The 12801-nt window shown below is 42.3% G+C and overlaps 1 protein-coding gene across 1 annotated transcript in view; it reads left to right on the forward strand.

Annotated features, from left to right (window-relative positions):
* Positions 1 to 537: 537 nt before the first annotated feature.
* Positions 538 to 12801, forward strand: part of THOC1 (THO complex subunit 1) — a 32244-nt gene continuing 19980 nt past the window's right edge. The window contains exons 1-9 of the mRNA XM_090039770.1: positions 538 to 666; positions 2976 to 3049; positions 3148 to 3208; positions 6469 to 6535; positions 7568 to 7686; positions 8613 to 8661; positions 9450 to 9545; positions 9865 to 9947; positions 12054 to 12127. Of these exons, the coding sequence (XP_089895896.1) occupies positions 562 to 666; positions 2976 to 3049; positions 3148 to 3208; positions 6469 to 6535; positions 7568 to 7686; positions 8613 to 8661; positions 9450 to 9545; positions 9865 to 9947; positions 12054 to 12127 (728 nt within the window). The 5' untranslated portion in view covers positions 538 to 561. The remainder of the gene's footprint in view (positions 667 to 2975; positions 3050 to 3147; positions 3209 to 6468; positions 6536 to 7567; positions 7687 to 8612; positions 8662 to 9449; positions 9546 to 9864; positions 9948 to 12053; positions 12128 to 12801) is intronic.

Consider the following 12801-nt stretch of genomic DNA (forward strand, 5'->3'; position numbering starts at 1 on the left):
TCACAACAAAGTAGGTCAACTCTTAGGTCAAGGATAGGTATTACCCAAAATACCCTCCAGTCCTCCTCTTGCAGCTGCCACAGTGAACAGTGTGACTGACTGGAGTGGACATTGCCTGGAGGGGTGGGGGCCACAAATTTTAGTTCTGGCCCCCATGGTTTTTCTACAGCCTGCATTTAATATTCTTTGGATACAACGTATAGACTGCAGAGGAACAGCTTCTGTCTACTGGGGACAGAAACAAAGACTAGAACCCAGACTGGAAACCTGTAAGCGTATCTGTCTCTGCCTTTATCTTCTCTTTGCTAAAAACCTAATTCTTTCAGCCTTTTCTCATAGTTTAGGGTTTCTACACCTCTTAACATTGCTCTGCTTTACATTCATTCCAGCTTGTTTACATCTTTCTTAGAGTGGAGGACCAGAACGGCCAGAATACTTCAGCTCAGTCCTTCGAATCAAAACCTCGAGCAGAATAAAGCCGCACCCCTTCAGAGGCGCCGCTCTGCCCTGGCGCCGCTTCTCTGTGGTGTACGTGCTCCTCCCCCCCAGCCGCGCGGGGTGATGACGCCATCAGGGCACGCAGCAGAGCGCTGCTGCGCGGCCGCTCGGGAAGCGGTGATGTCGCCGCCGCTCTTCAGCCTGCCCGAGGCGCGGCTGCGCTTCACGGTGAGCCTGGCGGCCGTGCGGAGCCCCCTCCTCCCCTGCCCTGCGGACTGGCGCGAGCGGAGCCAACCGGATGCGGTCCGCCGCGCTCCGACAGGCGCCTCCCCGCCACGAGGGCCGTGCCCCCCCTCCGCCCACTGTGCCCGAGTGGTACCCCCCCCGGCCTGAGGGGAACGTTCCACCCTGTGCCTGAGCAGTACCCTCCACCTGCTGCCAGTCTGTCAGGGGGACTCATTGTGGGGCGGTCAGCCAGGGACACTGGTGAGTGATGGGTCCATTGTAGCCAAGGGCACTGCCTGCGCAGAGCTCAGAGCTGTGGCAGTCAGCGCTCCCAGCTGCAAGATTTCCAGACCCTTGGAGAGCCCCTGGGGCCTGCAGTGCAGCTCCACAGGCTAGGGTGAAGCCCCAGCTCTCAGTGCACCCTGCTCATGGGCTGAAACATCTGCTCCTGCCTCAACAGGCAACAGGCTCTCAGGCAACACAGGCTGTTGGCCTGACACATCTTATGTCCTCTGCTTCCCCACTTGGCTTCTGAGAGTAGGTAGGGAGAGGCCAAAAGCATGGTGCTGGGTAGCCTGGGTGCAGAGCCCCCCAGGGTTGGCTGGCATGCATGTACTTGCACAAGCATCTGCAGCCTCACTGATATCCATTCATAACCCGGTGCCATTGAAGTGAAGTCAACGCCTGCCTGGGCCTCTTAGGTCCGTTAGGTTCCCTTTGTAAACTGTGCTGAAAGGAATGTCTACCTGCTGCTGGAAAGCAGCTTCAAACGTTGCCTTTTGTCAGCGTAGCAGAACTTTGCCTTTGGTGGGCCAGGCTCTTACCTAGGAGAGCTGTAATAATGTCTGGGCCCCTGAACCCAAAGGGCCATGCTTAAAATACAGGTCACAGCATGTAGAAGGCTGTTCCCTGCTGATGTAGCAGATGGTTCACCCCATTGCACAAATATGTTGCTGAGAATTGAAATACGGGCTGGAGAAGAGAAGACTGAGAAGGGATTTAATAACAGTCTTCAACTACCTGAAGCGGAGTTCAAAAGAGGATGGAGCTAGGCTGTTCTCAGTGGTGGCAGATGACAGAACAAGGAGCAATGGTCTCCAGTTGCAAGAAAGAAAATTTAGGTTAGATATTAGGAAAAGCTTTCTCATTAGGAGAAAGCACTGGAATGAGTTAGCCAGAGAGACTGTGGACTTTCTGTTCTTGGAGGTTTTAAAGACCTGGGTTGTCAAAGCCTTGGCTGGGATAATCTAGTTGGGAATGGTCCCGCTTTGAGCAGGAAGTCAGGCTAAGTGACTTCCTGAGGTCCTTTCCAACCCTAATTTTCTATGATGCTATAAAGAAGAAGGAAAACACCTTTCCTGTCTTGCTGCAGGGAGCAGAATGTGGGCCAATGGCTTGAAGTTGAAGCAAAGTTAAGTTTAGATTGGATGTTAGGAAAAATTTCTTTACTGTTAGAACTGTGAGACAGTGGAATAGGCTGCCCAAGGAAGTTGTAAACTTTCTATCCGTGGAGGTGTTCAAGAGGTTGGGCAAGTATTGGTAAGGGATGATCAATGCCTATGCTCTGCTGTGGGTATTTCCTACATTTTTGGGCTTTCCTGGTTGCCAGGTGAGGCCAGGAAGGCATTTTTTCCCTCCTGCTGCTGCATTTTATGAAAAGAGAGGGGTTGCTTTTCTTAGAAGCATTGGAGTTGGCTGTAGTCAAGGCTGGGGATTTTAACTGGAGAACGCCAGTTTTCCTGCTGGGACATAAACCTAGAGGTTTTTGGCTAAAGGGTTTTGCCCCTCTGCTCAGGATCAGACTAAATGCCATATTAGGGGTCAGAAAGGAATTTACCCCATGGTCAGATTGATACAGGCTGAGGGTATTTGCCTTCCACTGTAGTAGGGGGTGTAGCCCTCTTTCTTGGATCTCAGGTGTATTTTAACAACTTTAGCTGTAGCAGGACATTGTCCACTGTGGTTTCCCTGCTTTACTTGTGGCAGGTTAGGGTGTTATGTGCTTGGGTTTGACTCCAGTTTCGCTAATAGTTTAGACAATGGATTAGCGTAGGGTGGTTTGGATAGGGATGATCCTGCTCCAGGCAGGGAGTTGGACTAGATGACCTCTGGAGGTCCCTTCCAGCCCTACTTCTCTATGAATCTGTGAAATGATCTGTGTAAGTCAGTGCATGTTCATGTAGCAGGTCTGTCTGTTACATGTGAGTTGATATCTGCTATCTGTCACTAAGAAGTGGCCTCTCAGACTAGCTTGTGCTTGCCTCCTGGCTCTGTAGTGGGACTTACTTGCAACTTTTGTCACTTGTTTCTAGAACTCAACCCGAGATGCTCTACATAACAAAACTCTCAAACCTTTATTGAATGCTTTCAACCAAATTCCTGGGAGGTAAGGAGCTACTATATTACTCTGAAAAGTCTATGTTTAATTTTTATCGATGCTGAACTGTTGATCAATACAGACCATAACTTTTTTTCCATTTCTAGTGAAAGTGAAAAGAAATGTACCCTGGATCAAGCTTTCAGAGTTGTTGTAGAAGAGGAAATTGTAAGTACCTCATGTCACTGCAGTTGTCCCTTGATTAAAATTGAAATTATACTGTACATAATCCATTATATGCAACAGCTTATCATTTGAGTAGGCCATATTGATTACAAAGTAAAACATAGGAACTACTAAGAAATGAGATGTGGAATAGGGCAGGCAAGTCAAAGATCTGGCCCATGGACTCCTGGAATTCAGTGGCAGGTCCTGCTGCCTAAATTGGGCATCAGAGCCCAATGTTAGTAGCAAAGAGGCAAGGGACAGGTGCATTAATTCCTGTGACTCAGGCATCCATTGTGGTAGTAGCCTAATAAGGCAGGGGTGACTGGGGCACCAGCCTAAGGCGCGGACCATTGGTGGTGGGAGAGAGGAGGTAGTGCACATAAAATAGCGGCAGCTGCCCTTCCAGCCACTGACACTGGCCCATGCACTGCTGCAGCTCAGGGTGTTCAAGCATCCAGTTGTGATTCTACAGGGTGGTTAACATCACTGCCTCTTGCCCCACTACTGGTGTAGCCCTGTGGTATGAATCTGGACCACGGAGTTTGACACCTCTGGGCTAGGCTATATACCTTTCGTTGTGTGCATGAAACTCCCCCTGGGGCAAATATAAGCAGATGTCCAGTTAGTTAGCCAAGAAACATTTCACAAGTGATTTTTTTTTTGTGGTCACATAGTAACATTTTAAAATTTCTTGTAGTGGTTGTTTAGAGCAATTTTAAAACCTGCTGTACTTTAAGTGTTGGTTGTAAATCTGTGTGCTGAATAGTGAATAGCTATGCATTCTCAAGTTTTGTACAGGACCAACAATAACTGCTAAAAGAATATTTTATAAAGTAAAAGAAGACTGAAAGCAGTAACTTAGAACAAAGAATGCTTTGCCTCATAGTATAAACTGAAGATTTTGTTCTGCACTCTGAAAAGAAAACGGAAGGAATTGGATTGTACATTTTTTAAAATTGCTTTTTAATCTTACTTTAAAAGAGTATCACTATTTTTAACATGTAACAAACAAATCACTAAATGTTGATATTTCTATGGTGGAGCATGTGTACTGCTTAATTGCAGAAAGAAACACTATGTGGCAGTTTATGAAAGGAATCAAATAACATTTGCAATAGAAATCGCGAAGAAATGTAGACACAATGTAATTATTCATGATAGAACATTAATACCCAAAGGCAAACAAAATTTATCCATGCAAAATATCTTTAATACGGTGCAACATCTTTAATACAGAAAAGCAGTTAAGATACAAGTTTTTACATTGAATTTTTTGCTGAGGAATGTTACTTCTAGACAGGATATATTTGATTTAAATCAAATGATTTACATCATGATTTAACTCACAATTTAAATCACTGGTCAGGAAGCCTTGATTTAATCATTGTTTTCTACAAAAAGTGCATTCTTATTGGTAGATTTTCCCTTCTATCATACCATTCCCTCACTAGATCTCAAATCAGTGAAGAGGCTATACTCAGAAACTTATCCCTCAAGACTTCTGGAATATTCTTCTCAAAATGTAGACCGGGTTCTTTGGGTAAATCCAGTATCTTTTATTAGACCACTAAAATAATAAAAGATATCGGATTTACCCAAAGAACCTTGTCTGACTACGTCCTTAGACAAACATGGTGACAACCAACACCCCAGCTCAAAATATTTCTTTTTGTTTCTACTGCCCCTCCCTTCTTGCATTTATCTCCAGACTTCTCCTCCTTTCCCAGATCTACTCCACCCTTAACAATCCTCTTTTCATTTAACTTCTTGAAACTTTGAACTTTCAGAGAGAGGTAAGGGCTTGACTCTGTACACAAACTTGTAAAGAGACAAGAGGGCTGGCTGATAGCTAGGTAATTAGGTCTGTTATCTCTCATCTCCACATACTGCTGTTAACAAGGATGTTATCTCCAGACACAGAAATCCACAGTTTGAGAAATGAAACTGAGCATCACAGAGATGCTTAGTGGGCTCTTCTAGACCAGTGGTTCTCAAATTTTTTTTCGTGGAACACTTGAACATTGCTGAGGGTCTCGGTGGACCACTTAAACATTTTTTTCCCTACGAATCAAAGCACACAACTCATAATTTAATATCAGTTGTCTTACCTTACAAGTACAGATATTCTCGATTGTTCCGCAACCTTTCTGTGTACCACCTGAATGGAGCTCGCAGACCAGTGGTGGTCCACGGACCACTGTTTGAGAACCTCTGGTCTAGACTGAGCACTGAGTACCATTGGGTAAAGTGGTTTTCTTCAGTCTTTACTAATCTATAGAGGGGCCTCTGGGAACCCCATAAGATTGGGCCCCTAATATAGTTCATGACCTGTTGTGACCTATTTATAAAACTTTTCTAAATACGTTACATAAATATATTGTCTCAAATAGTATATAATTGGAAGCTATACTCCCTATTCCATGATTATATCTTTGAGCTTTAACATATCTTAAATTGAAACTATTTTTATGTAGGCTTATTTTTTAACAGCACCTAAAAAAACCAAAAACCAGTTAAATAAAAAAAAATCTGAATTAAATAAAAAAAATCGTTGATTTTTATCTACCCTACTTCTAGAGCACTTACAGATGGGGAGGTTAATGTTTCATAGTAGGTAGGGTCGGAAGGGACTTAAGTAGATCATCAAGTCCAACCCCCTGCCATGGGCAGGAAAGGATGCTTTGGTCAAACAACCCAGCTAAGTGATTATCCAGCCTCTTCTTGAAGACCCCCAGGGTAGGAGCGAGCACCACTTCCCTTGGAAGTAGGTTCCAGATCCTAGCCGCCCTGACTGATGTCCAGCCTGAATCTACTTTCAGTCAATTTCTGGCCATTATTCCTCGCTACTCTTGGTAGTGCTCAGGGAAACGGGGACTCTCCCATAGCCCGCTGGTCCCCCTTGGACAGTTTGTAGACGGCCACCAGATCCCCCCTCAGCCTTCTCTTGTGGAGGCTGAACAGGTTCAGGTCCCATAGCCTCCACTCGTAGGGCCTGCCTTGCTGCCCCCTGATCATGCGATGGCCCTCCTCTGGACCCTCTCCATGTTGTCCACATCCCTCCTGAAGTGTGGAGCCCAGAACTGGACGCAGTACTCCAACTGCAGCCTGACCAATGTCGCATAGAGGGGGAGGATTGATCTGTACTTCTAACAAGGTTTGAATTTTTGTAGTAAGACTTTCTTGTTTACTAAATATAATGACAATATATTGACATTTGGATTCAATATAGTAAACAAAGTTCCACTCTCTCATTTGTTTAGGTAAACAAGGCTCTATGTGAAAATCTCTTGGCTGTCATTTCTCTTTCTATCAGTGGAGTCACAGAAGGTGAGCAGTATCTCAGAGCAGGTTGTTGTATACAGATTTGATTTTTATTACCATGTTGTTGTCTTCCTCAAATATCTACAACATTCAGCTCCCTCAAGTGCCTGACTTGGGTCAAAGAGTTGTGTGAACTTTGTATAGGTGAGGAGGGAAGTATAACTGCTGTTCCAATAACAAGGAAGCTTTTGCATGGAGCAGCTAATTGTGTTCTTTAAATTTGTAGCTTCTATATATTTTAGGGGTTTTTTTTTTCAAGATACAGTGGGAGTCTGAATTCATTTCAGTGTTTCTCTCCTTAATAATAGCAACAGTTAATTACTGATATTTTTCATGCATGGATTTCTAAGCTTTTTACACAGATGCATGTCATTATTTTTGTTTTATAGATGAGAAAAGTGAGAGAGTTTAAGTAACTTCTCTGGGGTCACATAAAGAGTCTTGTGCAGAGCCAGGAATAAAAGCCAGTCTCCTAACTATCTATGTTGATTAGCCAATAGCAGTGCAGTGACTGACCTGCTAGGAAACAGTTGGCTTTCATAATGTTTGAGCCTCTGGCATTGAGGATATCTTAGAATTTATAAATGTGGCTCAAGGGTTGATTTATATGGAACTATTTGAAAAATGATCAATTTGAATTGGAAAAGAAGTACATCACTTAAGTGTAGTGTTGTTAAATATTGGCATTGCCAATTTGTTTTCTAGTAGGTGGGGGAATTCTTATGCCCATCTGGGTAATCTTGTAGGATGATGGACCCCACAATTTTTCCTTTTGTCCTCTGTAGAAAGCTGGCCAATATATGTAGTTCTAAGTAACTCGTATTTAAAAAAAATCCCAACCTCAATCATTTTGGGGGCCTGCTGAGCTTTGATAACTTATTGCTTCTCATTATGGGTACTTCTGTATTGTCTGTGTGCTAAGTATTGTGCATGCTTACATTGTAATTTTTTTTTAAACTCTTCTTGGATGATGCATGGAAGTTGGATGGGTAGTACAATTAGGTTAGTAATTCTGATTATATTCCCCACTCCTTAAAGGTATATGCACCGCTTCAACTCCTTTTGTGCTCCTGGGAGATGTTCTGGATTGCCTTCCTTTGGATCAGTGTGACAAAATCTTCACTTTTGTGGAGAAAAATGTTACCACATGGAAATCAGTAAGTATTTTCTCCAAGGTGCCTCATGCCAAAGATTGTAGTTGTAGAAGTGATTTACCAAAATAATGGGCCTTTGTCCTTTTGTTAAAAGAGTGATACCATATTTCAGTCCTTGCACAGGGGCTGAGCCTGGGGGGTGGGGAGAAAGGAGGAGCGGCAAGGCAGGTACAAGCCTGCACTTACTTTCACAACACTGGGCAGTGAGGAAGAGGAAGGAGCAGAACTGGCCAGGTAGAAATGGGCATGTGCTTACCTTCTCATTCCCTGTGGACACCTTCAAAGGCTCTCAGAGGCACCCTGGTCAAGAATCACTGGTCTAGTGTCTGAACAAGGCTTGCTTCTTTCATTTGTTTTCAACCAATTCATTTGTCTTTTTACTACCAGATTTTCAAAGGCAGCTGATGCTGTTCCCAGTCATAGGCACTTTTCTTAACGTTACATGCATGCAGAAAACATGCACAGGGGAAAAATAAAAATTGGGTGCTTAGAAATAATTTTTTCCCTTTTTTTTGTGGTGCCTGTTTCTTAAATAAGTGAAATTCAATTTAGAGCAGTATTTCTCGACCAGGGTGCTGCAAGATGTTTTTAAGGGTGCTGCAGGTGTGCCATGCAGTATGGTTAGGTATGCAGGCAGTCATGAATCACAAGGTAAACTCAGAGATTTCAAATCCAAAGTGTCAGAAACATTTTGACTTGTTATGGTTTGAGTTCTTTACAATGGAAGGTTTGCTCTAATATTTTTTATAGTCAAAAAAGTAAGTGAAAGCTAAGAGCTGGCATTTTTGGAGGGGTGCTTTGGGTCTGAAAAGGTTGAGAACTACTGATTTATAGGGTTAACCAGGGGAAGGAGCCAGGAGCAATTATTATTTGTATAATTTGCAGTATGGTCTCCTCCTTGTGATAGTACTGTGTTTGTTCTGTTTCAGAGTACATTTTATTCAGCTGGAAAGAATTACTTGCTACGAATGTGCAATGGTGAGTATGGGTTCTCCACCAAGACAGAGAGTGAGCAAAAAAGCTACGACTCAGGTAATCAAAACTAGAGTCTGATGCATCAAGACATTAGAATGTGTTCAGGAATAAAGTAAAGTATTGAATCATGTTAAAAATACTGTAATAAGTTGTTAGTTGTTTTACTGAATAAAATACATTTATTTATGAACAAAACATTATAATATCAATAAGTAGGATGATTTGGATCTCAGTTAAACTGCTTATCTAATCTGAGGTCAGTTCTCAACAGAGGTCATAGTTCTCAACTGTGATTACTTATTTGGTGCCAAACTTCAGTAATCCATACCTGAAGAATCTGGCCTTAGAGTTAGCAGACATTTGTGTACTTTGCTGTTTAATGGATGTTTAAGCAGAGTTTTAATGTCTGAGTTTTAAATGGATAAATGGAAATTTTCCTATAATTTTCAGGAAAGAGGGGTATACTAGAAAGATGTTGAGGTCTTAAATAGTTCTCAGAAATGTTGCTAGGGACTGTATTAGAAGCAATGGCTGGATAGGATTTTCCTGTACTGGTTAAGTAGAACACGTAGAAATGCATTGATAGTCTGAAGGAAGAAAGATCATTTAAGTGAGCAACATTTGAACTTTCAGTTATTTCAGCATGTCGCATTAAAAGGGATGCAGGCCTGACCCATTTGGCCTCCATAAAATTGTGCTTGTGCAAAGTGGGTGAGAAGCAGGATAGTAATAGTCCACATGATAGCAGCATAAATCACCTTTAATGTTCTCTCATTTTTTACATTACGTAGATCTTCTAAGAAGATTATCTAAATCACAGAACACAGTCTTCTGTGGAAGAATACAGCTGTTCCTGGCTAGGTTGTTTCCTCTTTCAGAGAAGTCAGGTGAGATTTTGTGTATTTCTTCACATGAGAAGAAGAATTAAGAGAGGTTAAATATACCTCAGTCTCTCATAAATGGGTTTTAAACTAAATCCAGTTTAACCAAAAGTGTGTTTCTAGCTCTACCCTAATTGATATGCATCTAATATAGAAGTTATAAATGGGTTTTATTTGTTATAAATTAAACTAGAAACTGTTACTTACTGGATGTAGGCAATAATTAGCTACTGGTTGTAAGTAATAATCACTATCTGGCTTCATAAAGTTCTTAATATTGGAAAGTGAGCTACAATTTCTTTAAAAATGTTTTTTTTCTTAATAGGGCTTAATTTACAAAGTCAGTTTAATCTGGAGAATGTTACAGTTTTCAATACCAATGAACAGGAGAGCACTCTGGGACAGAAAGTAAGAATGGCTACATTTCTTTTGACTATTTTTATGGGAAACAGTTTTATAAACCTAGAGAAGTGTTTACACAAAAAAACCCCACTATCACATTTAAAATATTCAAAATTCAGGGTACAGCTCATCCATAAAGCAGCTTTTTGGTCTGAAAATTGGCTTGTTTTTCAGCTGTATTATCGTCTTCCATTACAGCTAGGCTAAGATGTGAAATTTTTTAAATAAATGTCTTAAATTGCAAATTAGTTTTCAGCACCATCTCTTTACTCCTAACAAGATTTTCCTAGTTTGTAGTGAAACTGGCTAGTACCAGTGAACAACTGTGCTCTTACTTACCTTTGTAAAGCCAGTTTGCCCATGCAGTTCATTGTAGGATCAAAGCCATGAATATCTGTATGTCTTCCTATTGCTATGCAGATGCAGTATGGTTTGTGAGAGAGAATCAGCAGTGCAGGATGCAGTAATTTAGACAGATTTTTTTGTCATTGTCCTAAACTTGCTGATGTAAGACGCAAGTATTACTTAAAAGACAAGTTACAGATGCCATATGTCTTATAGAAGTAAAGAATCCAAAGCCATACTTTGGTGAATTATTTTCTTCAGTATCCTTTTGTGGCTCTTACCCTTACATCTCTGCACACTGGTGCACATATATGGTGTGCTAGATAGGCTGACTTTGTCAGAGCGGCCAGGATCTGGAACCAGCTTCCAAGGAAAGTGGTGCTGGCTCCTACCTTAGGGGTTTGTAAAAGAAGGCTAGATAACTACCTAGTTGGGGTCATATGAGCCCAGTATTCATTCCTGCCCAGGGCAGGGGGTCGAACTTGATGATCTGCTCAGGTCCCCTCCAACCCAACATTTATGAATCTATGAATTGAGGAAAATGTAAATCAGTTTTCAGAGCATATGTTGGGCTAAGTACTCCCCAGGGAATTATGTGCAGAAAAACTCAACATTATGCTAAATTAATTATTAGTATTATTTTACAAATTAAACTAGGTATAACACTATTTGAACTTAAAAAAAATGCAGGTACTTTGTGTAGCTAGGGGGGGATGTGTGTGTGGGGTGGGGGGTTTGTGGACAGGTGTAGGGTTTGTTGTGGGGGTGCTACCACACATTTTCCCCCCCCTGCCATGGTGCATGGTCCCCACTGCTGACAACTCAGCAGCAGCAGATGGTGGACTCTGGGGTGCTCCTGGCCATGGCAGGCAGAGCTCCCAGGTGCACAAGCCTCTGATAGAGTCCCAGGGCCTGCACATTCTGGCACAGATTCAGCCTGGCCTGCTGGCATGTACCTTCAGATCAGACTGGGCTGGCTCTGTACTGGCACATGGGGCTCATGGCACTGCAGGTAGGAGCTGTGTACCATAGGGCTGGGCAGGTTCTGTGCCTCCATGTGCAGCTTCCCACTGGAGTACTGGAAGCCCTACGTAGAAGTACAGAGCCAGCTGGCCTGGTTCAATGGCGTGTGGACTGGGAGCCACGTGCCATTGTGCTGGGTGAGCTCCACGCCTCCACATGAGGCTTCCAGCACTCGAGCAGGAAGCTGCATGTGGAGACAAGCAGGAGCTGTCCCAGCCCAATGGAGCGCGACTCTTGCTTGCCTCCACGTGCAGCTTCCTGATGGAATGCTGGAAGCCCCATGTGGAGGCACTGAGCCAGCCAGCCTGGCCTGATGGTGCGCAGCCTATACCCACCTACAAACCCCATGCCCACCTCCTGACTTCACGGAGTTGTCCAGTCATGTGCCTCTATACCTACACATCATGGAAGTGGAGGTGCAGAGCCTGCTGAAGTTCTCCTGACCTCTTTTGTCCTTCCTGAATGAGTAGGTCTGTCTGTATTGTTTCCTTACTGGAAGAATGTTAATGGGGCCTTACACTGCAAGATTTTATATAATTTTCATGCTTGTTTAAAACTTGCATTGCAGAACTTAGTACTATATCCTTTAACAGCCCTTTAGTAGTTAGTTTACAAAGATTTTTCAAAAGCGTTTATGGTTATCATGAATACTGAAAGTGTAGGAAACTAGAACTGTGAATGACCTGCAGTTGAAAATACAGAGGCTCCATGCACATTTTAAATGTACTCTTTTTGTTCCTGTAGCACACAGAGGAGAAAGAGGAAGGACTGGAAGTCGAAGAAGGTGAAATGGGTGATGATGAAGCTCCTACAAGTTGGTGAGCACTTAAAGGTTTAGTTTAACTGTCAAAACTGTTATAAAGTGAAAATTTTCAGTAGTGTTAGCTGCATGAAAATTCCTGCAGTGTTAACGTAAACTTTGTTGATTTAAGAGCATTGCATGCTGGAGTCAGAGTTCTTCTGTATTCAGAAAATTGTCAACTATTACCTTAAAACATTACTGCCATCAAACAAGCAAAGAAAGGAAAGGGTGTTAACAAAAATACTGTAATAAGAAGTTGCTAGTGGTAGTATTAAATAAAAGACTACATGATAGAATTATTTGGATCCCAGTTGAACAGTCTATCTCATCTATGATACTGTAGTATTTAGGCTGTAGTTCTCAGGTGCGATTACTTATTTGAATCATTAATCCACATATGTAGATTTTGGCTTTAGAGTTTATCATGTGCTCAGCTCAGTTAATTTAGTTGAAGACTTGTATTTTATCTAATGTTATTAAATTCAATTGAACAACCATATATCTTATGTCAAAATATCAAAAGAACTCTAAAAGGAGTGCAAAAATGATACATTACAAACTATTTAATCTTTAACTAACTGCTTATCAGCATCTGAATGGCAGCTGACTGCAATGAGATTTGAAAGTCACTCACTTAAATTGATTTGAGCAATTGCATTTGTTCTCAGTCAACAAAAGCTCCTGTTTAAT

Source organism: Crocodylus siamensis, chromosome 3 (assembly GCF_052110815.1).
Source record: "Crocodylus siamensis isolate JL-2025a chromosome 3, ASM5211081v1, whole genome shotgun sequence".
Classification (NCBI taxonomy): Eukaryota; Metazoa; Chordata; order Crocodylia; family Crocodylidae; genus Crocodylus; species Crocodylus siamensis.